The sequence below is a fragment of the Primulina huaijiensis genome, chromosome 3 (genome assembly GCF_012295235.1).
Source record: "Primulina huaijiensis isolate GDHJ02 chromosome 3, ASM1229523v2, whole genome shotgun sequence".
NCBI classification, from domain to species: domain Eukaryota; kingdom Viridiplantae; phylum Streptophyta; class Magnoliopsida; order Lamiales; family Gesneriaceae; genus Primulina; species Primulina huaijiensis.
Genome location: NC_133308.1, coordinates 26,983,498 through 27,008,554, shown reverse-complemented (window position 1 = coordinate 27,008,554; position 25,057 = coordinate 26,983,498). Strand labels below are relative to the sequence as shown.

The window sequence follows — 25,057 nt, the reverse complement described above, 5'->3', positions numbered from 1 at the left end:
GCCCCCACTAGACAGTAAACACTTCTGGCCATATATATAAATACGCTATTTGTGAATTATAGACCCAATTGTGAAAGCTTATAAAATTTAATATTGAATTTTTTTTTTCTAATTTATTAAAGAGATTTTGTCAAACAACAAGCATTTATCCGATTGAGTTCAACCAAATAAAAAAACCGACCCGATGGACTACTGAACTACAAGTCCTTCGACACATGAGGTCTTGGTGGTATTTATCGTGATTTTTCTCGACGTTATGTATGTGTAAAATATATATAATATATATATATTTAAATAATTAGTTTAGTTATAATTTTTATAAAATAAATATTTTCTTAAATATGTGATTTAATTACAATTTTGTTATATCTAATAAATGATTAAAAAATTCCATATTCTCCATCTCCAAATATAAAATATGATTTTTTTAAAATAAAATAAAATAAGGCAAGTCAACCCAAAAAGACATTGCTGAGGAAGACTCGGGCCGATCATTTTCTGCCTGACCCGAATCTCCAGAGGACAATGTCGTGGAATCGTATTACCAATACGACGTCGCGTAAATGCACCTAAAGTTCGAATTTTGCAGATATTCAGCCATCGTTGGCCTGCAACTCCGCAGATACAATCGCGCTCTCTCTTCTCTACGACAAGAAGAAGGGGAGAGAGAGGCTTCTTTAGATCGCTTGCGGTTCGGTAACCTCAGATTTTTTTAGTTTTTTTTTTTTTGTGTTTGTTTTTCTCTTTACGTTGTTGCGCATCGGTTTATCGATCTGCTTGCGCCAGCCCAGTTCGTTGTGTTGTCTTTGATCCAGCATTTAATTGCGTTTCACGTGCTCAGATCTCTGTTTTGGCTATGGCTGGTTGATCTCTGTTTTCTAGCTGTAGTTTTGCTTGGTTTGGGCTATAATTAAGCTGCATTAGCAGAAAGGTGGTGGTTTCGTTACACAATCTTGATTTCTATTGTCATCCCAATTCCAAAAACTACCTGAATATGATGAATTTTCGTCAGTCAAGGTTCAAAGAAAGTTAACATTAATGGGCTTTTGTAATCAGGCCACCAAGCTCTGATTCAACAGCTTGTCACAGATGTAAAAGCATCCATGGTTAGTTGTAAAAATGTGAATGGTCAAGAAGTCTCTTGCCATTAAAAGTATCCGAGTCCGTTCCAAGTCCGATTTGTTATCTGTGCTTTGGCGCTGCATGTTAGAGGTGTATATACTTGTGAGGTTGTTTGTCAAACTGCTTGTTCTGTGTCTGTATCTATATCTGTGTACTTGAGAAATCTTGGATATGTGTGTGTAGACTTGAAAAATTCTGGATTCTGTCATGCCTATGCAAATTACCTTATTCCTTTTGTCCTTTCTTTGAGTGTCTCAAATGACCTTGTTCACTGAAGCACTTTCTTCTCTGAGCCTTGAATTATTATTGGGAAGTGGAACTACATTAAATTTGTCTAATCGTTGACTTTTACGTTAAGGGCGAGTTCTGCAAACTTAGGTTGACTGACATCCGGACAAAAGGGAGTTGCAACATAACAAGATTACAAGCATCCGATGTCGTGATTTTTCCCATCTTTGCTGATATCTTTATTTTTCAACAGTCTTTGATGCTAATAAACATTTTTAGTCTAATTTTGATTAGTTTCAACTTTCAAGAGCTATCTAGGTTTGTTTCCTCGTGTTATTATATTATTTTTGTTAATTTTTTGGATCGCGTTCTTAAAAAACTTCGTTCAGTTCAGAATCTTTTGAGTTAGTTATGTTGTTAAAAATTTTAAAATAGTATAGTTGACAGTCACTGAAAGAAAAACTGGCACTGTCTACAATCAAGCTCTGAGTGTAATGTCAATTCTCTGCACTAAAAGAGTACAAGAATTTTTTGTTGTAGTTGCTAGTGTCGTGAGAACCCCACAACTCAAACTAAAGGAAAATATGGACAGGAACAATTTTTTTGGTCAAGTGAACTTGAGAAATACAAAAAAGAGGCTATAGCCTTTATGAAGGTTATGTACTTGTGATTTGTTGTGCATTCAACATTTTTTCCTGGCTCATATTTAGAGATGTCAATAGGGCGGGTATGGCTAAACCCAAGACCCGCCCCATGAAGAAAACTTGGACCCATTACCCGCCCCGCCCCACCCCGGTTAAATATTCTTCGGACCCACTCCACCCCGAAAACGAAATGGGGCCGGGTAGACCCGTGAGACCCGAATTTTTTTTAAATGAAAACAATAATCTTCTTATCACATGACTGAATTATGAAACAAACAATCTTCTAAATACAACACAATAGAAAACTAATTCATGTCTTCGACCACACTTAATAATAACAAACAAATTATTTTCACGACATAATGAATCACATAAAAAAAAAGAGTTACCAGCTCTCCAATAAAAAGTCTTGACATCCTCAAAAATAAGTCATAACAGAATTTAAACAGATCAATGTAAAATCAGCGAGTAAGCAATCTTTCAGACACATTATTCAGGATCATCTTCTTCTTCATCAAGAATGGTGGGACAAGTTGGTAAATTACTTGAAGAATTACTTACAAAATTAAAGAGAGAAAGTACATTGAAAAAATAAAACTGTAATTTAAAATCGTAAAAAAAATGTAATTTAAAGAGAGAAAGTATAGTAACAAAATTAAAATGAAAGTACAATGACAAAATAAAAATGTGATTTATTTACCCGCCCCATACCCATTGCGGGTCTGGAAAACCCGGACCCATTGACATCCCTACTCATATTTCACTGGTATCCTTATAATCAAGCCTTAAAAGTGAGGTAAAGGAACAACAAACGGGAATTGAAAAAACTTGACCAACCATGTCAAGTCATTGTATGAAGTAATTGTGCCCTCTTTCTTGACACATAGTCCTGTCATGAGATGAAGCAATCTAGCTGCTACAGAACCTATTAGTGGAACCTCCTCTATCTGAAGTGGATAATAGGTTAGTATGGCTTAATTTTATTTGCTTAATTGTCGGACATCTCAAGAATGGGATGCAAATAGTTTAATTGAACAACTTTTTTAGAACATTTCCAAAAAAACTTGATCTTACCATTAATCACCATAGTATGTCTTGCTGTGACTTTCTAAAATCTGTAAGTATTTATGCTGGGGATATTTTGTGGGCTTGATAGTTTACCTTACTTGCCTTTGCAGACTTTGATTTCTTACCAATATGTTATTTTCATTTGTGCAGCAACAGCCACTTTGGGGATGCATTTATAGATCAAAATTAATTCTTTATGATGGTAATTATATGATCCCAGTTATCATTATTGTTTGCTTTCTGTGTTCACACGTGTCTAAGAACTTAAGAAAATGAAAAAGTTTAGAACGTTTGGCATCAAAAAATAGTTAACCAAGACTGCTAAGAGTTCGAGTTTGAACTGGTTGAAAATATTTGGAATTGAATGAAAGAGGAAAAACAGATGATAAATAGCAGTCTGTGTTTTGTTTATCAGCTCAATTATCATACTATTTAGAATAGAAATGATCGTGTTACTGACATTTTTACTTTGATGGAAGGACCACAATCACTTTACCATAAAGACATTCATGGCCATCACGGCCGAGAGAGATGCTGCCATCCGAGAGAGGAACATGGCACTAGAGGAGAGAAAGAGGGCTTTCCAAGAGCGAGATATGGCGATGCTGCAGCGTGATGCTGCAATTGCTGAGCGAAATGCTGCCATGCAGGAGCGAGACGAAGCAATTGCTGCTCTGCAATTTCGAGAGAATTCAGGGAATGAATATGACACTCTCCCTGATACATCTGGACACGAACTACCCAGTGGAGATAAGCACATCCCATACCAGCAAGTCCATGTGTCTGAAGCAGCTTTTACTCCTAGAGAAAGTTCAAGAGTTGATGTGCTCGCTGTTACAGAGGCTCCTGAAACAGCAAAATCAAGAAAAGGAAGGCAGCCAAAAGATGGAAAACCAACCAAGTCAGCTAAATCTGCAAGAATTGGTAAAAGATCATCTGAAGGTTTGAGTAAGCCAGTTAACTCTGTGTCATCCAATGGTTGGAACAAGGAGCGAGTTTTGGAGAGCAATGAGGAGGACCTAGATAAGCCCGTTTCATGGAAAGATAATCTAGGTTTGAACCAAATAAGCTTCGATGACTCAGCCATGCCAGTACCGGTTTGCACATGCACAGGGTCGCCCCAACCTTGCTACAGATGGGGCAGTGGTGGATGGCAGTCAGCCTGCTGCACGACCACAATTTCAATGTATCCATTGCCTCAGGCGGCCAATAGACGCTACTCTCGCGTTGGTGGCCGAAAAATGAGTGGCAGTGCATTTAGCAAGTTGCTTAATCGGCTTGCTGCCGAGGGATATGACTTCTCTACTCCACTGGATCTTAAATCTCACTGGGCTAAGCATGGCACGAACCGTTACAGCACACTAAAATAGCTTCAAACGTGTCTGGGTTTGGAGGATATAGGCTTCTGCTTAGTTTCACAGGTAACAAAAAATGGTACTCTACCCTATTTAAATCCAATCTTAGGATATCAACCATTCTTGAAGTTTTCTGCATTTGTTGTGATTTCCCTGATTGTATTATTATTCAGTGTGTGTATACTTTCAAGAAAATGTTAAAAATCTACTCCATACGGGATCTTTTCAACTGTGTCAAAATGTCTAACGCTGTATATTTGTACTGCTTCATGATGAGAAAGAAGATATATTTGACAAGGATGCTAAGTTTTGATGAAAATTGCTCTTGAATCAATCAGTTTAGCACAAATTTCGGTTATTTTAATCGTCTTTCTAAAATGGAATCTTTAATTGTATATTCAATATTATTGGTTCTTTTAACAAAAACTGATAAATGACTTGATGTTTTCATCGCACATTTGATATGATATGGTATAGATCTTCGTTATTGGAATAAACCCACTTCGAAATTAAAATTATAATGCATTGGGGGTTCAATTGTAAGATAATTGTTAATTTAGAAGCTAGTTTAAAGAAATGCATTGATATTGCTCCAAAATTAAACATGATCCCATTTATAGATGTTGAGTGAAAAGTTTTATTGAAATGAAATCAAAACCCTTTTGTTGTTGTGTTCAAGAGATTAAAATTAAATATCCAGAAGGCATTTTTTTCCAAGAGAGATCCAAATATAATATTCAATGGTAAAATTTTTTTTTTAAAGGATATTCAATGGTTAATCTATTGCATCGTTATATTATACTTACATTTCTTTCTATATGGCTTCAAAAGAAATTAGTTTCTCTTATGCAAAAGATTATCCTTTGTTCCTTTCTTCTTCTTTTTTTTCTTTTGTTTTCTAATTTTTTACTCCAAATAAGTCTTGTTATCCATGAACATTTTCAAACTCACGTCTTAATTTTGATTGAATAAATTCTTAAACTTCGTCTATAAATAATTAATACGACATTGTTATATCATAATAACATTATAATTTTAATACCAACAATATTAATTTTATTATATAGTACCAACATATAAATACAAATTACGTATTAGTTCGATATCACAAGTTGTAAACTCGTCAAGCAGGCTAGCCAACTCAACTCAGCTTGCACCATTTTTTTAAATCAAATTCTAATATATAGGAGATTTATTTTCCAAAGTGAAATCTTTCCTTGAACCGTTATACACTATTCTCATCAGAACTGTGATTCAATTCATAATTCACGCTCGAAAGGAAATGTTGTTTGAGTTTCTATAAATTATGCATGGATATCATAATCAAGGGGACTAGAGAGTGAGAGACCACAACAATTTCACGTATTTAGAGGATGTTGAGTATTATATAAATAAAGATAATATACATAAACAATTATTTTTTTAAAAAAAAAGAGCATAAACATCGATAATTAAGATCAAGCAATATTTCTTACAACAATACCAAAAAAAATTTGTTGCATCATTATAATAACTTTAATTTAATAATCACAAACTGTAATGTCAAACGTCACTTCATAAGTATAATTTGCCTTCTTCAATAACTCTAATAATTTCTCATTTATTTGAAATTTTAGTTATTTTTACAAATTTTCAAAAATTACAAATCACCCCCAATATACCCACAAAAATTGCTAAATAAACCCCTACCACATAATCATAAAGTGGGATGCATCGTTTGATTTTATTGAATGAAACAAGGATGGATATATATTAAAAATATATCCTTATTTGACCATAAGTGCCAAACAATACCCTACCGGCAACCGTGTGACCAAATAATTTTCCAGTGCAGAATACAGGAACCATATACCATCACCTGTATCGGGTTTTATACCCGAATTATTTTATTTTCAAATACTTTTCTAGCTGCTGAGAAATTAGCTTTTATCCGTGCTGCAACAATATAATTCACCGTTGATCGCGTCGAATTCGAGGCTTAAGATGCTATGGATATAAAAGAGACTTGCAAGATTGCAGTGTAGATCTGGCAAGAAGAAATTATCAGAAAGAATTACATTGCAAGTGTAGATTTGGCAAAAAGAATCAGTACTAATTATACAACACGTTTATTTCCCAAATCCATTGAACCAAAAACCAAAAGGATGCCAAGATGGACCTGGAAGCCCGGGCCAATACAAAGATGAGCATCCAGAGTAGAATCGATAAGCAAATTCAAATGTCATCATCATATATATTACAAAATAACTAAAACATCATATTAATGAGGTTAATTAGTATGCCGAGTATCAACACACACGAGTCGATAATCAAATCAAATGTATATCTTCGAGCGTCTCTTCATCAAGGATTCAGAATATTTGCAAAAATATCAGAAGGTAAATTGGGAAAATAAGAAACCGAGAAACAGAAAACAAAAAGAAGAGAGGGGTGACTGTTAATAGACGTGTATCAGCATGATTACACTTTTGAAGAAAAAAGGTTGCAAATTAGTGAGATGCTGGCTTCACCTGTAAGTGCCCAGAAATCTGAATGGAATAATAAGTTGACAATACCTAGATTAATCATGAATTTAAAGGGTTGGCAAAATAGACATTCTTCTTGCTACACCTGGCGTTTGTCGAAGTTTTTCACCCCATGTAACATGACAAAACATGGGCCTTGATTCATAAAACATGGGGTTGCTCGTAGACCCAAATGATCCAAAGTTGTCAGACGGGGGAGCTGGGAGCAAATGCAACTCTAGAAGTAGCATAAGCTTTTTCAGTAAAATAGCCACAGTGGTTTGTGTCTGGTCTCTAATCCTTTAACGAAGATAGTCAGATAGATGCCTTAACTAACACAACGGACAGATTAGAAAGAAAAGGAAGATACTCAAGTCTTATCCATTCCACTAAACCTGTGTCATCTTTACAAAGTACAGTTAAGTGGACTATCCTCAATTTTGTGCCATCTAATCCGCAGTGATCTAATTATCATAAACATCAATCATCATTTTATGACACAATTCTTAAAATGCCAGAAATTAGTGTGAAATTCGATTGAGAAACTAAAAAAGTAAATGTATTGCAAGCATTCTATGCAGATTCAGAGATCATTCAAGTCAGTCAGCTAAGGTGAGACTAGAAATTAGTTATACGCAATGAAGATCATGTACAGGTATACAAGCCCTGCCAAACATTGTATAACTGCAGTCATGCCTCACAAACATCAAAATTCAAAGAGTTTTTTGAGCATGAAACAACACTTCGATCCAAAAACTACAAAACAATATCTAAAGACCAAATCCTTTCCGATTCCAATGAGAACAAATATAAATGAGATTCCTGATGAGAGACCTTTCGCCTGACCAGCTTTTATATTCAGAACATGAAAAATTAGGCTCGCTAGCAAAATCCCAATAAAGGCATATCAACAAATTAACCTTGAAGGTAATCAATATATCATTTTTTACTTAAACAAGGTTCAAAATAATGATTAGTTTTTAAAACAAAATATTTATGGGAACAACCAGTGTGTCTATCTAGCACATGACCCCTAGGGTAACTAATTTTGGTTCCCAAATCTCATGTCACGCCAAGTTTTCTTTCCCAAAGTACCCTCCAAAATACCCTCCTCCTCGCTATTTTTATCTTTTACAAGGAAAACATAATAAAATATAAAATCAAATATGGAAAATTTAATCTAACACCACTACACATTAAATAAAAAAAATCGTAGATAAAATTATACTTTTATTAAAAATAAAATGCAAGCATCACGAGCCAAGAATTGCTAGTTTCAATTACGAATAGTTCACACTTCAGTGTGATTCTAACTCCTATGAACCATAATGCAATTCAGAGATTCATTTGAGTCATGGACCAGTAAGTTTAGTCAGTCTCCTTGGTCCGTACATATCAACAAGACACTATTTTTTTTATAAATTGCCATAAATGCGACTTCATTCCTGAGTTTTTTCTCTTGATCTCATCAGAACATAAGATGCCCACAATTTAATCTGTTGGCCCAAATAAAGGCAGCACTTAAATTCCCCAGCTACAGAAAAGTAACCATCAAAACCTCCATAAAGATATTAACTTCATGTCAACATAAAGTTATATAAACTATCAGGAAAATTATTGAACTGCTGATGCTCCTGTTTGCAAAACCCGTTATAATCCACAAGATTTTCCACCTTAGACTTAGATATTGCCATCACAACCTAAAATTCAAGGTAGACAGCAGATACATTAATTTAGCCAACTTATCAAACTAATTCCCTTATAATAATCTCCAAGAAATCACCACTTAACAAAGTGCAACTTCATTTGTCAAAGACAGCAGTGTTGACCCATACCAGATATTGGGTTTTAAAATCTCAAACTCGGGAAACACTCTAATTAAGAAATCAAAACCCAAGTTCCAATCCCAGGTTTCAACAAAAAGTCATCGTCTCCATACACAAAAAAACATCATAAATGAAGGAACATGTCTGCCTTGTCTCAAAAACATTGCCAACAACTCCAAACTGCTCGTACCCAGAGCAAACAAAACTAAAATAACAAAGCACTCCATCTTACATCAGAACTAGAACCTAGGCATCTTAACAAAGTAGACCATTATCCACATGATGGCCCATTCATAAGCCACAGCCTAAAATTCATTAGCACTAAACTGAAATCTATAATCTGACCAAGGAGTCCATTCAAGAATTGAAAGAACAGCAGAGTGACTCAACAAAATAGCTAGTAGGAAATTAAAAGGTATTAAAAAGAACAAAATAAAACGAATGGACTTCAACCAAATCCACAAGATAGTATCTTGTCCAGTGAATCTCATGGAGGAATGAAACTCAGACCTTAGCCATTCATCTGCGAACATATAAAATACAGGTTCGGTGATGAGAATCGGTGTCATACAGCCAAATGTAAAAATGGGAGAATTGAGAGCATGAATTACCATAGACTCACTAAGACTAATAGTAATAATCACGCTCATATGGATGATCAGCCCGATTAAATGCTGAATAAGCACCACCACCGTACTGTGACATCAAGTCGAAAATAAATACTCAAGGTATAACCTAAAAGTCCCAACTTGGTAAAAAAAGAACCAGGAAACTCACCCCAGACCCATAATAGTTTTGCGGCAAGAAACTGCCATCGGCTGCAAGATCGTCGAGTGCAAGCATAGCACAAGGAGAGAAAAGAAAGCATCCAAATAAGTGTTGACAGGCTATAAATAATAAGAATTGTTTATGGAAATCATACCTTGATATCTAGTTCCACGATGTGGAACAGCATGATCTGAATGATCTAGCCGAGGTCGACTTCTACTGGGTTCTGCAAAATCAGAATCCTGGTCCAAAAAGTGAAGGGCGTTAATGGAAGAGATAAGCCTACTGCGTGATTCCCCACACCAATCATTCCACGTGAAAATGCACAAAAAATAGGAAACATCAACATTCCAACTCACCGTCATGTAATAGGGCCGCTTTATCCCATGTGCAACATCATCATATGGGTATGAGTCATCAAAATGCCTCCCCATGAAAGGCCTTGTGTATCCCTCCTCGAAAGAATATGTTGGCCCATGGTATGGTTCATAATGACCATAGCCTCTATCACCGTGTCTCAACCTGCCGGGGTAAGGCCTTGCAGGCTCTGGGCGTTGGTAAGCACCCCTGAAACCCCATCTTTCCCCTGCTTATGGTACACAATACAATTTTTAACAAAAGAGAAAAAAAGTTGCAGTGGAAAAATTTATGGACAGTTCAACAATTTGACCTTCTTGCTTGCAATGCCATACTATACATTAAAGAGAAGTATCAGTGACAAGGAGAGGACAACAAACCTCGTCCAGAATTCTGTCTTCCATGAACAGGTCGTTGTGGAACATTAAATTCATGTTCACGGAAAGAGCCCGTCCTGCCACCACGTCCAGCGCCACGAGGATGAAAAGCTCCGCCATATTGGAAGTTTGCTCTGCTGAAAGGCTGGCCAGCTTGAACAAAACCCCTTCCTGCAAGCAAAGTAAAATACATATCACACTAAATCCTTTGTATGGAAAAGAAGCATTGACCTAATTAGCATAACATGCACTTGCACCCAAAACTATTCGAAAAGAATTCACAGTTACCATGACCAATCCGAAAGCCTCCACACATTCCACCTTTTATAGCCTGCATCTTTGGCAAAGGATTTGAAAGTCTCGCTCGCACTGTAACCTAGACAGAAACAATTAAGGAGCACAAAGTTGACAAGACATGCCAAAAAAAAAACTTACAAGGAAAGCAACAAGTGGGCAACAAAATAATAGGTAAAATTAGCAACAAAACCAACAACAATTACAAGCTGCTATATTCCAAGTCTCAACTGTACCTTTAATAAAACAAAAAGGATTGTCTGAAATAAAATACATTGCATGATCCCAAAATAAGAAACTTAAATCTTAAAATTTCTCCAAAAACATTACCACCACACCAATGGAAAACAACAATATACCTTCAAGTTGCCATCATTCAGTCCATTTTTGCTTACACCTTCAACACAAGAAACAGCTTCCTGATGGGTATTGAAATCAACAAACCCAAAATCCTTCCTCTTGGCAGTTGACATATTTCGTGCCAGCAAAATTTTGGTTATCTCCCCAAAAACTTTGAAATTCTCACTCACACGATCTTCATCCCAGTGTGGTGGGAGCCCATCAATAAACACTGACTTAACCTGAGCCATGACTTCAGGATCTGGCTCGCGCTGAGGTTCAGCGAAAGCCACTTTGACAGTCCTCTCACAGTGACCAAATACAACATCGGACTTTTGGAGTCTTTTATATGCCAATAGAGCCTCAGCATGACAAGAGAACTCAACGAATACAAAACCACGGCTCAACCCTTCATTTCGAGGATCTGCTACCATTGTAATATTTTCAACACCTTCAACTCCATAATCCTTAAGCTTTTGGTTAATCTGCCACAGGCCCAGAAAATTTAATGCACCATGAGCTACTAAAACAGTTCATTATAACACAACAGAAATAATCTTACCGCTTCCTTAGTCCATGTGTTGCATATGTTACCCAAAAACAATGTGTCATCACCCTCAATTGAAGCAGTACCACATCGCTTTCCATGTATCTAAACAAAATCCGGAGTCAGAGTTGCAACCAACCATACACATTTATATTCACAAAAGATAAACACGTCAATTAAAAAGAAATAACAAGAAAAAAGTGCATAATTTATGCATCCAATTTTAAAGTATAAGAAACAAAACAGAAACCAGGTGGCAAGTCATACAACAGGGTTCTTCATTTCTGCCAATGCGTAACTAGCTTGTCCCTTCGTTGCAAACTGAACAAAAGCAAAGCCCTTATTTTTATTAGTGGCAGGATCCTTGTGTACGCGAATTTCAACAACCTCCCCAGCATACTTGAAAACCTTTCTAATATCGTCTTCCACAGCATCCCTGTCTAACCCACCAACAAATATCTCCCTCTCTTTCCTAGCTCTACGCTCCTTTGCAGCAACATTCAACTCTACTTGTTCCTCTTCCAACGTCTCAGCTTCTGACATATTCTCCGGTTCATCGTCATCAGCAAAATCTTCCCCACCAAATTCTTCATGAACCTCTTGATCACTGATCCCCTCAATCTTTTCATCACCAGCTTCCTCAAGGGGAGCATCATCCTGTTTCCTCATGGACTCATTATTTGTTTCTGTCTGCTCTTCCTCCTCTTCCTCTGGATCTTCTGCCTCAGATAGTGTGGGCTCTACACCATCCACAGACATTGTACCGGTAATGATAGGCTCTACAACACACAAGTTTGCAGTACTTTGCATCAAGTGATTCTGTGGTTCACCCACCATATCTTCCTTGTTTAAGTGTTTTCCAGCATTACAGGTATATTTATTCTCCAATGCAGACCCCTGGATATTGCTTACCAAAGGGCTTTCATCTATCGTAGGTTCATGGCCAACAGAATCTGCAACATTGGAACCCTCAAATGCTTTCTCTTTCAATGTTTCTTCGATCATTGCCGCCTCATCAGCCCTTATTTCTGGGACACGCCCAGAAGTATCCCTAGCTGAAACAGGGATCTTCTTCTTTACCACTTTCTTTACGACCTTTCTCACTACTTTAGGTACACGTTTTGTAACCTTAGTCAACTGAGAGGCTTCAGCTGATGATGCCACCATTTCAACTACAACAAACTTAAAAAACTAATTAGACAAATCACAATACAAAATCTAGGCTTGGAAGAAAAAAATAACGAGGCACTCGTATCTCAAAACAAGTGTCCCAAAAAAACAGAAACAGAGGACCAAATGCAATGAATTAGAGATGATTTCACACAGCATCAACATTTACGTAGCTGAAAACTTTACGAAAACATGAAGATAAACAATGCCACAACCAAAACAAACTTTTTTTTCCCGCGAACCAAACCAACTTCAATAGTACTGCGTCTCCTACATCCACAAACCTGATGGTTGTGGCACAGAAGCGGGGGCGATGCTGGGGGAACCATCTTTAGGCTTGAGTTTTCTCGTTCGGCCGGACGAAGCACGCTTTGGATCGGCGGTCTTTGCAGGAGGAGACTCAGCTCTTACTCCTGCAGAGGACGGTGTCGCTTGCATCCTGCCGGCGGATTTATTCACCGCCGGTGACGCCCTTTTCGGCGTCGTGGTTGTTTTGACGGTATCGACTTTGCGATTTGTCATCTTGTCACCGAATATTATTTCCCGAAGGGCGAGGGTTTCAAGAGATTGGAGCCCTAGTTAGTTCGGCAGCTGACGTTGGCGGTTAAGGCGTGTTTGTTTGTATATTTATAGGTTTTCGCATAAATTTGCAACCATCACGGAATACGAAAATTATTAATTCATTGAATTGCGTATAAGCTTGCGCACTGGATAATGAAGTATTTAAAATTCGGTAGGATAATATTTAGTTTTTTTTATTTTGTTTAGATTAGATTTATTTAGTGTACTCTATATAAGACACAACCGAAAATTTCTATTACATTATTTTATAGGTCAATTTTGTGATACAGACTTGATTCATAAAAAAATATTAATTTTTATATTAAAAGTATTATTTTTCTGTGTAAACATAGATCAGATAAATTCATCTCATACATACATGTGGAGGATGTAATTTTCACGGTTGATTTTTCTGTGAATTGTTTATTTCACACATTTAATTTTACTTTTTTTATGCAAATCCTTTACCATTTTTCCCCACTTGACACAATCCAAAAATTCTTTAAATCAATAACGTTCATATCTTTCTAAGCCACCAAGATCTCAATTGGTTATATAGTTTTATAAAATTCTATTAAATTTACTTCTATATTCAATGCGTGCGTGAGCCTTGATGCCTACTAAGAGATGCCTCGTTCTTTCTATCACGCTTCACACTTGTTTGTGCTTTTTAAATTTTTATTTTAATTGAAAAATGTCTCGAAATCACACCTTATTTATACACTTTTGCTGCAAGAGTCAAAACTTATAATATGCTACCAACTTATCACACTCAAAATGAAGATAATCAACTAGAACTGGATTAGAAGATTTAATTACAGGGGGCTTGAATCCTTCTATGAACTGGCCTTGTGTTCAAATAGAAGAATTTATATTTGACAGAGATATCCGGTAGATATATATGATATATCCCAAACGATTCTATCAGAATGCCTTGAAGCCAATACATAAAGAATTTGAAATCCATGTCAAATTTACCCAAACAAACAAACACTCTGGATGTAGAACATGGATTTGAAATCACTTCAATTCAAAACAGATAAAAAAACATTAATCAAGAAACACCAGCCACTATATGCTATCCAAAAAGACACCATCTTGCTGCCTAAACAAACTCATCTGCTATAATTGAATCAAATTGGATCACAAATGTACATATCGAATCATTTCAATCCAACAAAAAGAGATTTAAATGTTTTTCAAGGTTGCTGCTGGGCATCCATATAGCCAGCATCAACAAGTACCTTTTCCCTCTTAGCCAATTCGATATCTTCGTCTACCATCATCTTCACCAGCTGCTCGAAGCCAACATTAGGCTTCCAACCCAGTAGTTTCTTGGCCTTGCTCGCGTCCCCTTTGAGATTATCCACCTCTGTAGGCCTAAAATACCGTTTATCGATCACAACATGATCTCTCCAATTCAATCCAACATATCCAAATGCAGCTATCAAGAATTCCTCCACCGTGTGAGACTCCTCCGTGGCCACCACATAGTCCCCTGGCTGCTCCTGTTGAAGCATCATCCACATTGCTTCCACATAGTCTCCTGCGAATCCCCAGTCCCTTGATGCCTGCAGATTACCAAGGAATAGTTTGCTCTGCAGCCCGATCTTGATTCGACCGACGGCTCGGGTGATCTTACGGGTCACGAAATTCTCACCCCTTCGGGGTGACTCGTGGTTGAATAGGATACCATTGCAGGCGAAGATGCCATACGCCTCACGGTAATTGACGGTGTACCAATGAGCGGCGCACTTGGAGGCGGCGTATGGGGAACGGGGGTGGAAGGGGGTGGACTCGGACTGCGGTGGCGGAGTGGATCCGAACATCTCCGACGACCCCGCCTGGTAGTATTTGATATGCGACCGACCTGTCGAGGAAATGTGAGAGCGGACAGCCTCCAGGAGGCGGAGTGCACCCGTGGCAACCACGTCGGCGGTGTAATCGGGGATCTCGAAGGACACGGCGACGTGGGACTGCGCCGCAAGGTTGTAGACTTCATCAGGGAGGATTGTATCGACCCAGCGGCGGAGTGAGGAGGCGTCGCTCAAATCGGCGTAGTGGAGCTTCATCCGGGCCTTGTGGGCGTTGTGGGGGTCGATGTAGATGTGGTTGATCCGCTGCGTGTTGAAGTTGGAGGATCGCCGGATGAGGCCGTGAACTTCGTACCCTTTATCCAGAAGGAACTCGGTGAGGTAGGAGCCATCTTGGCCGGTGATCCCGGTGATCAGAGCAATCTTCAGGGTGGTTTGCTGCGGCGGCAGAGGGGATGGGGTGGCGAGATCATCGGTGCCATTGGCGTCGGCGGATTCGGATCTGGAAACGGAATCAGTGGCCATTGCAGGAAATTGGAGTGGAAATCGAAGAGGTATTGTTATCGGTGTAATACACTGAATTTATGAAACGGAGAAGAAAAAAGAGAGAACCGCAGGGAGTGTATGTGAGGTGTGGGAGAATATTAAATTACGCTCTCTTATTTTCTTGGCCTACGTATTAGCAACTATAGCAGCTGGGCGTTTACCTTTCAAGAAGCGTTTGCATAAATATTAAACACTAGTATGCCTTCCTAGATGGATTAGGGATGCCAATGGGGCGGGATGGGGCGAATTCTATCCTCACCTCTATATCTGTCTCGATCCCCGCTTTTTAGGGTTCCGGAAGTACTCAAATCCGAAACTTCGGATATCAACTTCTCATTCCCGTCCCCATATGGCAAGACAATGACGAATTTGGAGATTTTCTCAAACCAAAACTTATTATTATATATTATTATTAGTGATTATATTAATATTAATAATAATAATAATAATATTAATATTTTAAAAATTATTATTATTATTATACTAATAATACTATTTTTTTTATTGATATTATTTTCGGGGCGGGTTCGGAGATGGGGATAGTAATCACATACCCGTCTCGAACTAGATCAGGGATTTAAAAAAATCCCCGAACTCGAACCCAAAAAAATCGAAGATCGCTATCCTCGTTTCGGGTTTTTCCCGTGGAGCCTCAAACCCATGGAGAAAGTTGTCATCCCTAATATGGACACTGGTGCTTGGGATTTGAATATTGCAAAGGAATTGTTCTCAGAGACAGATCAATGGCTTATTTTATCCCTGCCTTTAAGCCATCACGAGTGCGATGATAAATGGATGTGGGAGGAGAGGAACAATATTTATGTTAAGAGTGGTTACAAGATTTTACTGAATGTTTGTCGTTCGAATACTAATCAATATGATATCAAGTGAAAGTTCGTTTGGAAATTGAATGTGCCCGCGAGATGTATCAAGTGAAAATTCAACGGCATGGTACATATCGACCTATGTTTTACAACCGAAGAAATTATTTCATGAAAGTTTATTCCTTCGATTTGTGAGTATCCATTTGCAACCAGTCGAGATTTGAATCTTGGCTCCTATACTCCTGAATCCCATTTTTCCTATTAAATACTCATTTGGAGTCAATTATTATTGTATTTGTTGGTGTTGGAACAGGATCTCATATATGATTATAATTCAAATAGTTAAGTTCTTCTCTCATAGCTTGCTGTCACCTTAATCTCTAATGAACAGAGATTGGTTCATATTCATTTATTGATGAGGTCACTCTTTGTGCGATTGACACCATGTCTACATAGCCGAATCTATTAGGTGGTCTGATATCCCTTCGAGGCCTATCTCTAGCAAGCCGATAGTTTGTGGAGTGTTATCTGGTTCTATTGGAATGTCAATAATAGCATCAGTTTCTATTATCTCTCTTTTTGATGAGATTGCTAACAACTCCACCTCAATTAATGTATCACTTGTATCATTAAGATCTCCTTTTGTGACATTGCTTGACTCAACTTCATGGGAAATTCGTTTTCAACAAATATTACACCTCCTACTTATCATCGTTTTTTCCATCCCGGCTCAAGACATCTTTAAAAAAAGTAAAATACGAGCCAACTCGTTGTATTGATATCAAATTTGAATGATTTATAGGATTAAAGGTCAACACAAGTCGACTTTCCAAACGATTTTTCTAATTTTCATGTGAAAGATAGAATGATGAATGACTCGTACATCTTTAATGCATGATAAAATTTCAGTGTGTTAATTCACGATTACACTTCTTCAATGTGTAATATGTGTCAAATAAATTTTATTGATGTTTGTCTATTGCAACAAATTAGATTCATTTTATTTTTACCAACTTTTAAAGAACTTCAGAAACATTTAAGAACTAACAAGCAATTTAATATATTTGAAAATGATTATTTCTATGTGATCTAAACTTCTTTAAAATATACTTTTTTTGAAAAAATAAAGAAGAGAAAATAAAAGGCCGTTCAATTAAAAAGAAATAAAAAAATTAATAATAATTAATTTTTAATTTATTTTAATGGATTAATGATAAAATAGTTTTCATAAAACTTTTAACTATTTTCTTCGAAAATAAGAAGCTCTTTTGTCATTTAAAACTAATAGAACAAACATATTAAATTATAAAATTCCTATTTAATTAATTTATATTTACTATATTAAATATTAAAATATTATCTACCATATTTAATTAATTTATATTTACTATATTATTACATTAAAAAAAAATCTCTCAACTGTTATTAAAGCAATATCACTTTTATGTGAGTGACTATTTCTTATCTCTAGTCTATACTATGTACATTTCCAATACAAAACTAGAAGAAATCAAGTCACAAAAAGGAATGAACTACAGAAGAAGAGGCAATGAGCCCTGAAAGGAGACTAACAAGGAGTGCACCATTATAGGTAGTTGGTTCGCACTGCATTGTGTTGTTCCGAGAGTCATTGTAGGTGTCGTTTAGGAACGGCCCTCCAACTAGTGCTCCAGTCACAACGTTCGGATTAGGGCTCCTCGTGTTCAGCCACTTGAACCCATCGCTGCAACTAGATTCATCGTCTTTTGGGATCGAGGCGCCCCTGTGATGTACATATTGAGGGAAGTGTTCACCATACCCTACTAAGTAACTCATCTTCATAGGATTGCTGCCTAATATGTAATCCACCTGAAAGGTGTTGATATGATTAATGTCTACAGAGATGGACTACTAGTTATTTTGTAATCTGGTAATGGATTGAGTTCACCCTATTTCGAAATTTCTCGCTAGAATATACCTGCCTAACCGCGAAATCATGTAGGTCCTTTGGATCATAGAGATCTCCATCACAATATAGAGATTTCGTGCCAGAGGTGAGCATGTAATCACTATAAACCAGTGCAAGAAATGCTGATGCAACAGAGTACTGCAGAACGTTCCATTCACTCACCCATATTAGCCCACCTGATGATTAAAAATATACACACAGAAAAAAGTAAATCACATTTTACACACAATTTTCTATACAAAAAAAATCACAGTTTTGTTCCTTAAAATATATAAAAGACACCTACGCCTGGTTCGGCTAATCCGTTGGTACTCCGAGATTACCTTCTGTTCTATGAATTGTTGATGAAGAAGAATTCGGCAGAAGCCCACAGATAACAGCCTCTGCTGATTTTCTATACAGTTGGAGAGCAATATTTTCTGTTCCTTGGATGTTTCTTGATCCAAAAAAATTCACTCTGGATAGCAAAACCTGATGAATTTTACAACACAATTGAAAGGCTCGAGTAGCAACAATGGTTTTGTTTTTTGAAATCCAGCTCTAGGCCAAAAAAATAAACAACATACGATGAAAATATAGCCAAGTTTAGAAGGTACCTGAGTCCCTGCAAGTTTATCATCCCAAGAAAACCAAGTGGGCACCCCCCAATTGGCGTAAAAACTCCCTTCAACCGCCACATATCGAAGATAAAATTCCTCCCCAGTAGCATGATACAGCCAAGAAGCCGCCCACAAGAGCTCGTCTCCATATCCACTTGAATTATAGTATTCCTGCAGTCGTGGGATACTGGTGCTGTAGCAACCTCTGTAAGAATCTGCAAACGTGAAGAGCTGTTTCGCATGCTTGAGGAGTATAGCGGAGTAAGCGGAGTTGACTGGCCGGAATACTAAGGAGGCGGATGCCATTGCTGCAGCGGTTTCTGCGGCAATGTCCGATCCAGGGTGCGACATGTTTATTTGAGTGACAGGCCTTTTTTCTGTCATGGTTTCGGGTCTTTGCCAGCATTTATGGTCTAATTCAGGGTCTCCCACCTTTCGCCATGTGAACAGAAACATAGAATAACAGCTAGAGATTTTCACTATAAAAATTTGTGAATACATTTCGTTTCAAAAAATTCTTCTTCGATATATATTAACTTAATTGACGCGCTGCTCTTGTATACATTTATTTGGACCAAAAATGATCAAGAAACGAGACACAGGTAGGTTCGGTTTCGGCCGACCTGGTTACATTTTAAACTGACATTTACTTGTTTATATTTGACTAGACAGGAAAAAAAATGGTGCAACTACTCAGATAGGAAATCTATTTTTATATAAATTAAGTTGTCTATTTCCATTTCAAGACATGAATACTCTATGATTTGGTTATGGTTTCAAATTAATGAAAGAAAAGTAATTTAGCTGAGAACCTGAACGTAGAGCAAATTGGGAGATGGATGTGCAGCAATCAAATAATCAGTGATCCATTTGAGGGAACCTCGTGCATTCTCCAGTTCCTTCACTCGCTCCATATTGTCTCCATATTCAAGAATTGCCCATGAAAGCATTGTGGCAGTGAATGCCATCGGAAACCCAAATTTAATGAGATCCCCAGCATCATACATCCCTTTACTTAGATCCAAATTCACTTCACTTCCATCTTTTAAGGCCGAGTCTCCTCTCCAATTGATCTTGTTGTCCACCAACTTACCAGCTACATGGAACAAAATGTATGACGATTGAATCAGCATAGACGGGCAAAAATGTTATACTCGTATCTAAAATGAGTAGAACTATTATTCTCTACATAGCACAGTGGTGTATGAGCTGATGATACATATAGCCGACACAACTTAGTGGGATAAAGGCTTGTGTGTTGTTGTTTCATTAATATTCTCGACACACGTTTCATCCTCGATGTGAATTCATATTTAAAATTCAATAAAAAGAACAAAACCATTTTGATTTTGATCCCAAATTATTAGGACAAAATATAAGTTCAGATTTAGGGAATGTTTGGAGGAGCTTCTAACAAGCACTTCTTATATTCTAGTTGGATGGAAGTGCTTTGAAGTGTTTGTGAATGTCATCTTCTGCTCCAACTTCTGTAATTTTTAACAAAAAATTATGAACAAGATTGACATGTTTTGTATGTTTATGTTTTTTTGTTAATGGTTTAAAGTTACGATTTGACACTTGTATCCTTAAAAAATTTATCATATCCCGCAATTGCTCTTAATTTTTATAAATATTTTTGGAGATTTTGTAAATTGCTAAATTTTATTTATATTGCAACTCATAAAATTCAAATCATATTTTATTATATACATTTATTTTTTTAAAAAAAATATTTTGAATTTCTTTATAATTTGCATTTTAAGAATTTTTTATTGTGTGCATTTATACAAAAATTTTATGTGTTTTTTTTAATTAATCTTATATAATCTTTCAAGTATTCATGTTGTAAAATGATAAATTAATTTTAATACAAAATATTCAAAATGTGATACTAATTATATAAATACATCGTCAATAGTATGAGTACCAAAATTTAGATAATTAAAAAAAATAAATAATGTATAGACTAAGGATATTATTGTCATTTTACAAAAAATTAAGCTTGAAATCAATTTCTTCCAAATACTTAAATTTTAGTTTATAATAACTTTAAACTTTTATTTCCAAAGACCGCTTATTTTTTCTTCTCACTTACCTTAAAATAATATATAGAAGAATCACTTTAAAACAAGCAAATGCTATAAGATAAGTACCGCATTTTTCCATTAGTTTTTAACAGTGAGATTAGTCCAAGCTTTGTTTGGGGAGTTGGGATTTGGAAGGAAAAGAAAGGAAAGGAGATTTAAAATTTTGGTTGTTTGGGAGATTTTGATGGAAGGAAGAGAGAAAAATGTGCAAGTTTCCTTCCAAATGTGGGTGGAAATGAGAGGAAAACTTAAAAATTTCTTCTTTTCTTTTCTCTCCCAGCTTCCAAATCAAGCCTAAAGAAGCATTAGACTTGTGAATTAAATGCATATTCCTTACATTTCTGAGCATCGAAGAACTGCATAGCAACAGCAAGAGCGTCCCCATACTTATCCACCACATGAATCCCTGGCTGAGATCCATGAAAAATACTCAACAGATGAATATTTCTCCACAGGCTGATGCAAGAAGCAGCCATTACAATAACAGCAATCACCAGCACTAGAACCCACCATCCCCACCCTTTCGACTTGTCCGGTTCGGTCTCCATTGAAATCAAGCTTCAGAATTCTTCCCACAGATCAATGACAGATACTAGTTTTTTTGTCTGCGAGTTATTTGGGTCACTTGATGTGCCATTTCAAAGCGTCATAGCCAGCCGGCAGTTTATACCGTTGGTGGTAGCTAGAGGATTTCGGCTTGTCGTTTGTGGGAGAATTCATGAATTAGCTCAGAAAGGTGTCTTTTTAGCATTTGGAATAAAAATCTTTGATAAAAGCGAATTCATAGTGCATTCTTGTTTTTGCCATCGAGTGGCGGATGGCTGCGTAACAACTAACGTTGTTTCATAATTTTCGACGTAACGTTAACACTCTAAATATAATAGTACTAACAATAAATCTTTTTGTGTGTGATTTAATATATATAAATTTAAAATACATTTAATTTATTAATTTATTGGAGTGTTGACATAAAAAATGTAATAGTTTCTTACAAATCTACAAAATAAAAATGAGTTCATTATCAATAGAGATATCAAAACTGATCGGTCCGACCAAATCCAACAAGATCTAACCCACCTTAGCCTGTCATTTGGCGGTTTGAAAAAATCTCAACTCAATCGCCTATGCGGCCAATGAGGCGAAAGTCGATAGTAAACTACACCATCAAAACATTTCTAGACGACGCTTTTTAGAACATTATCTAATATACAAAAGGACCAATACCATTTGGTTAAAAAAAAGATATATTCTAGTGATCTCTTCTGATCACATTAATAAATGAAAACTTAAGTGTAATTAGTATGTGCATAGAAATAATATGATATTAAAGAAAATATACGCATGACAGAAATCGTTTAATAATATTGAAACGTAAAAGAACAACATCCAAGTTGATCAACCCCATTGAATTGATAACAAATCCGAAACTTCAATTGTTCCAGCATCGATCTTAATCATCAGTTCTTCACGGCATCCATGTAACAATCAAGATGTAGCACGAGGTGTATCGCCTGGCGTTTGAATATGACCACGGGTAATCTCCTCGATTGAACGACAACCACTTAATGCCATGGTCAGCTCAAACTCGTCATGCAGCATTTGAAGAACTTTTCTTACGCCTGCCTCCCCGTCGACTGCTAACGCGAAAAGAACCGGCCTTCCGATCTGCAGTTGCGACGGCCAAGTGAAATATCGCTCTCTCATCATGTGTATTGAGAAGTATAAATGAAAGAACAATACATATTTATACATATTTTGAGATGACTAAATTTGATGGTCTCATGGAGGCTGTGCGTGCCTCTACACTTACAAATACACCAGATGCTCCGAGGGCTAAGGCTTTAAAGACATCCGTTCCTCGCCTAATCCCGCCATCGAGAAAAACTGGAACTTTTCCCTGTGCTGCTCTCACAACCTGCAGGTTTCATAACTAGAATGTCGGACTCTTGATTCGCGACAAAGTATGATATTAGAGAAAGGAAATAACAACTAATTAAACAGAATCAACAAACCACGACTGTTTCTTTTTATTTCCAAGAAACAAATATATAAGTCCACCTCATATACAAGTACTCAATGAGCAACATGGGAAAGTAAATCATGTATGTTCGATTAGCAAAATGGGAAATAACCTCTTCCAAGGCCATGATGGTTGCAGGAACATAATCGAGTTGCCGAGCTCCATGGTTGGACACTATGATTCCAGCTGCTCCCGCTTGTATAGCTAGGGCGGCTGAAAATACACGCAAATAAGGCATTAATGAAGGACACAAATATAAAGTAAAGAAACACGTTAAAAAAAATAAATTTTTCTTAAGGGCGTACTATCTTCCGCGGTTAGCACGCCCTTCAATAGGATTGGCAAGTCAGTGATTGTCTGGAGCCACTTCACATCCTGTGAGGTGTTACCAAGGAGAGTATGTAGAATTCATTTCTCTGTATTTGCTAGACTCCTTATGCGAGAATAATGTTCCTACCTTCCAGCTAAGAGATGGATCGAACTGGTCGGCGATAAATGAAGCAAGTCCAGAGTCATCGGTCTGAAACGGCCACAAATATTTGTTGGGATTGAAATACAAGATAACTGAACTAAATTTATTCAGTGAAAGATAATTGACTTTGAGCATATTCACCCTATCTATCGAGCCAAGATTCAAGCGTTCGTAATTCTTCAATGTCAAGTTATCCGGCAAAATGAATCTGTTTAGCATAAATAAGCAGACAAAACTAGATCATGAGGTAAAACATTTACATATATGTCAAGAAAATCTCATAATTAAACAGGAAAGATGTTTCGTAAGTCGTGACCTGTTCTTGATATCGGCTTCCCTGCGGCCTAACCTCGGAGTATCCACAGTCAGAGCAATGGCCTTGTAACCAGCTTTTTCAGCCCTTTTCACGAGCTGAGTTACAAAGCTTCTGTCTTTGGAAACCTGAGTTTAAAGCAAAAGATCTCTCATGTCGGAGGATATGATTTCAAATGAGGACCGTTTGTACATAACACGGCTGTCATTGACGGATTCAGATTGCTCATTCAGTGAGGTACTAATCAGATACGAGATGGGAGGATAAAATATTTTCATGGAAAACTACAAGCAGAGTAGCCAACAAATTACAGAAGTGAAACTTACAAATAACTGAAAAAATCGAATTCCTGCAGGTGCCGTCGATGCAACCTCTTCGATGCTGGAGGTGGTGTCACGCCCCGAAACCGGANATTCCTGCAGGTGCCGTCGATGCAACCTCTTCGATGCTGGAGGTGGCCCATGAGGATAAAGTCTATAGAGCAAATCAATCATATATCACCAGAAAAGCCATAGAATGTTTCAGTCAGGTTTAATGGCTGACCACTAAAGCAAAACTTCAGGGAAAATTGAACAATATTCACGCAAGTCGGCTTATTTTGATTTTTAGTCGAAATTTTCTATTAATCCAATACGTTGGTTTCATAGTATGTACCTAACGAATTATTTTTTTTAATAGAAATGAAAGTGAGTATACGAGTTTAGATATTTCATAGTTAAATGTTCGTTCAAATCAATCAAAAATAAATGAACAAATTTCTCAATTTTCTCAGAAGTTTCGACATTGAGAAAGAAAATAGAAAGAAAATAGAGGTGATGAAATTCCAAACCATGATGGTGCCTGCGGATGATGCCGCGCTTGCTGTCGCAAGCTCTCCTGTACCATTTATAGAAATTTTAATATTATTTTTAATAATAATACATTTAACAATCATAATAATTTATTGTGAGAAAAAATATTAACAACAAATTCAACAAGATTAAGTGTTTATACCTTCTGGATGTGCCATTTTCTGCATCGCCATTGGAGCAATCATCACGGGACTTGAGATTTTGAAGCCCAAGATAGATGTGGTTATATCAATCTTGCTAACATCCACCAATATACGAGGGCGGAACCTATGCCATGAATAAACATTTTTTTTTAGTTTTTTGCAATCTAATTTGGATTCATGTTGATTTTGATCATTGCTCTTTCTTCGGTGGAGTGCTGATGTAACGTAACATCNTGCATACACCGAAATTACACATTTAAAACAAGCCCACTTACCTGAG

At 36.8% G+C, this 25,057-nt stretch overlaps 5 protein-coding genes across 10 annotated transcripts in view; 1 reads left to right on the top strand and 4 right to left on the bottom strand.

The window, feature by feature from the left end:
• Positions 1 to 469: 469 nt before the first annotated feature.
• Positions 470 to 4,646, top strand: LOC140974221 (protein BASIC PENTACYSTEINE6-like). Of its 5 annotated transcripts, none has more exons than XM_073437556.1 (3): positions 470 to 696; positions 3,213 to 3,264; positions 3,542 to 4,646. In XM_073437556.1, exons 2-3 carry the CDS (start codon positions 3,259 to 3,261, stop codon positions 4,430 to 4,432), a joined length of 897 nt encoding a protein of 298 aa, XP_073293657.1. In that variant the 5' UTR covers positions 470 to 696; positions 3,213 to 3,258; the 3' UTR covers positions 4,433 to 4,646. The 5 variants fall into 5 exon arrangements, with proteins under 5 accessions (XP_073293657.1, XP_073293658.1, XP_073293661.1 ...); XM_073437557.1 differs by having other exon boundaries at positions 475 to 691; XM_073437560.1 differs by having other exon boundaries at positions 475 to 696; positions 3,219 to 3,264.
• A 2,883-nt stretch (positions 4,647 to 7,529) lies between these two features.
• LOC140974220 (uncharacterized) lies at positions 7,530 to 13,234 on the bottom strand. Of its 2 annotated transcripts, none has more exons than XM_073437555.1 (11): positions 12,884 to 13,234; positions 11,697 to 12,601; positions 11,445 to 11,534; positions 10,903 to 11,367; positions 10,538 to 10,625; positions 10,253 to 10,420; positions 9,875 to 10,101; positions 9,670 to 9,757; positions 9,525 to 9,565; positions 9,370 to 9,443; positions 7,530 to 9,270 (listed from the first exon to the last, which is right to left on the bottom strand). In XM_073437555.1, the coding sequence occupies exons 1-10, from the start codon at positions 13,119 to 13,121 to the stop codon at positions 9,375 to 9,377; spliced, it is 2,379 nt and encodes a 792-aa protein (XP_073293656.1). In that variant the 5' UTR covers positions 13,122 to 13,234; the 3' UTR covers positions 7,530 to 9,270; positions 9,370 to 9,374. The 2 variants fall into 2 exon arrangements, with proteins under 2 accessions (XP_073293656.1, XP_073293655.1); XM_073437554.1 differs by having other exon boundaries at positions 9,359 to 9,443; positions 12,884 to 13,233.
• An 835-nt stretch (positions 13,235 to 14,069) lies between these two features.
• LOC140974226 (GDP-mannose 4,6 dehydratase 1) lies at positions 14,070 to 15,638 on the bottom strand. The gene has a single exon (XM_073437567.1). It carries the CDS (start codon positions 15,497 to 15,499, stop codon positions 14,360 to 14,362), a length of 1,140 nt encoding a protein of 379 aa, XP_073293668.1. The 5' UTR covers positions 15,500 to 15,638; the 3' UTR covers positions 14,070 to 14,359.
• A 2,180-nt stretch (positions 15,639 to 17,818) lies between these two features.
• LOC140972335 (endoglucanase 2-like) lies at positions 17,819 to 21,711 on the bottom strand. Its single transcript, XM_073434775.1, has 6 exons — positions 21,316 to 21,711; positions 19,704 to 19,987; positions 18,889 to 19,323; positions 18,616 to 18,763; positions 18,302 to 18,468; positions 17,819 to 18,192 (listed from the first exon to the last, which is right to left on the bottom strand). The coding sequence occupies exons 1-6, from the start codon at positions 21,524 to 21,526 to the stop codon at positions 17,860 to 17,862; spliced, it is 1,578 nt and encodes a 525-aa protein (XP_073290876.1). The 5' UTR covers positions 21,527 to 21,711; the 3' UTR covers positions 17,819 to 17,859.
• Positions 21,712 to 22,312: 601 nt separating this feature from the next.
• LOC140972334 (glycolate oxidase 1-like) overlaps positions 22,313 to 25,057 on the bottom strand; it is a 4,576-nt gene continuing 1,831 nt past the window's right edge. Inside the window, exons 4-12 of the mRNA XM_073434774.1 lie at positions 24,222 to 24,257; positions 24,110 to 24,154; positions 23,787 to 23,911; positions 23,612 to 23,678; positions 23,456 to 23,518; positions 23,304 to 23,373; positions 23,111 to 23,211; positions 22,789 to 22,893; positions 22,313 to 22,643 (exon numbers count right to left, since the gene is read on the bottom strand). Coding sequence (XP_073290875.1) covers positions 22,464 to 22,643; positions 22,789 to 22,893; positions 23,111 to 23,211; positions 23,304 to 23,373; positions 23,456 to 23,518; positions 23,612 to 23,678; positions 23,787 to 23,911; positions 24,110 to 24,154; positions 24,222 to 24,257 — 792 coding nt within the window. The 3' untranslated portion in view covers positions 22,313 to 22,463. The remainder of the gene's footprint in view (positions 22,644 to 22,788; positions 22,894 to 23,110; positions 23,212 to 23,303; positions 23,374 to 23,455; positions 23,519 to 23,611; positions 23,679 to 23,786; positions 23,912 to 24,109; positions 24,155 to 24,221; positions 24,258 to 25,057) is intronic.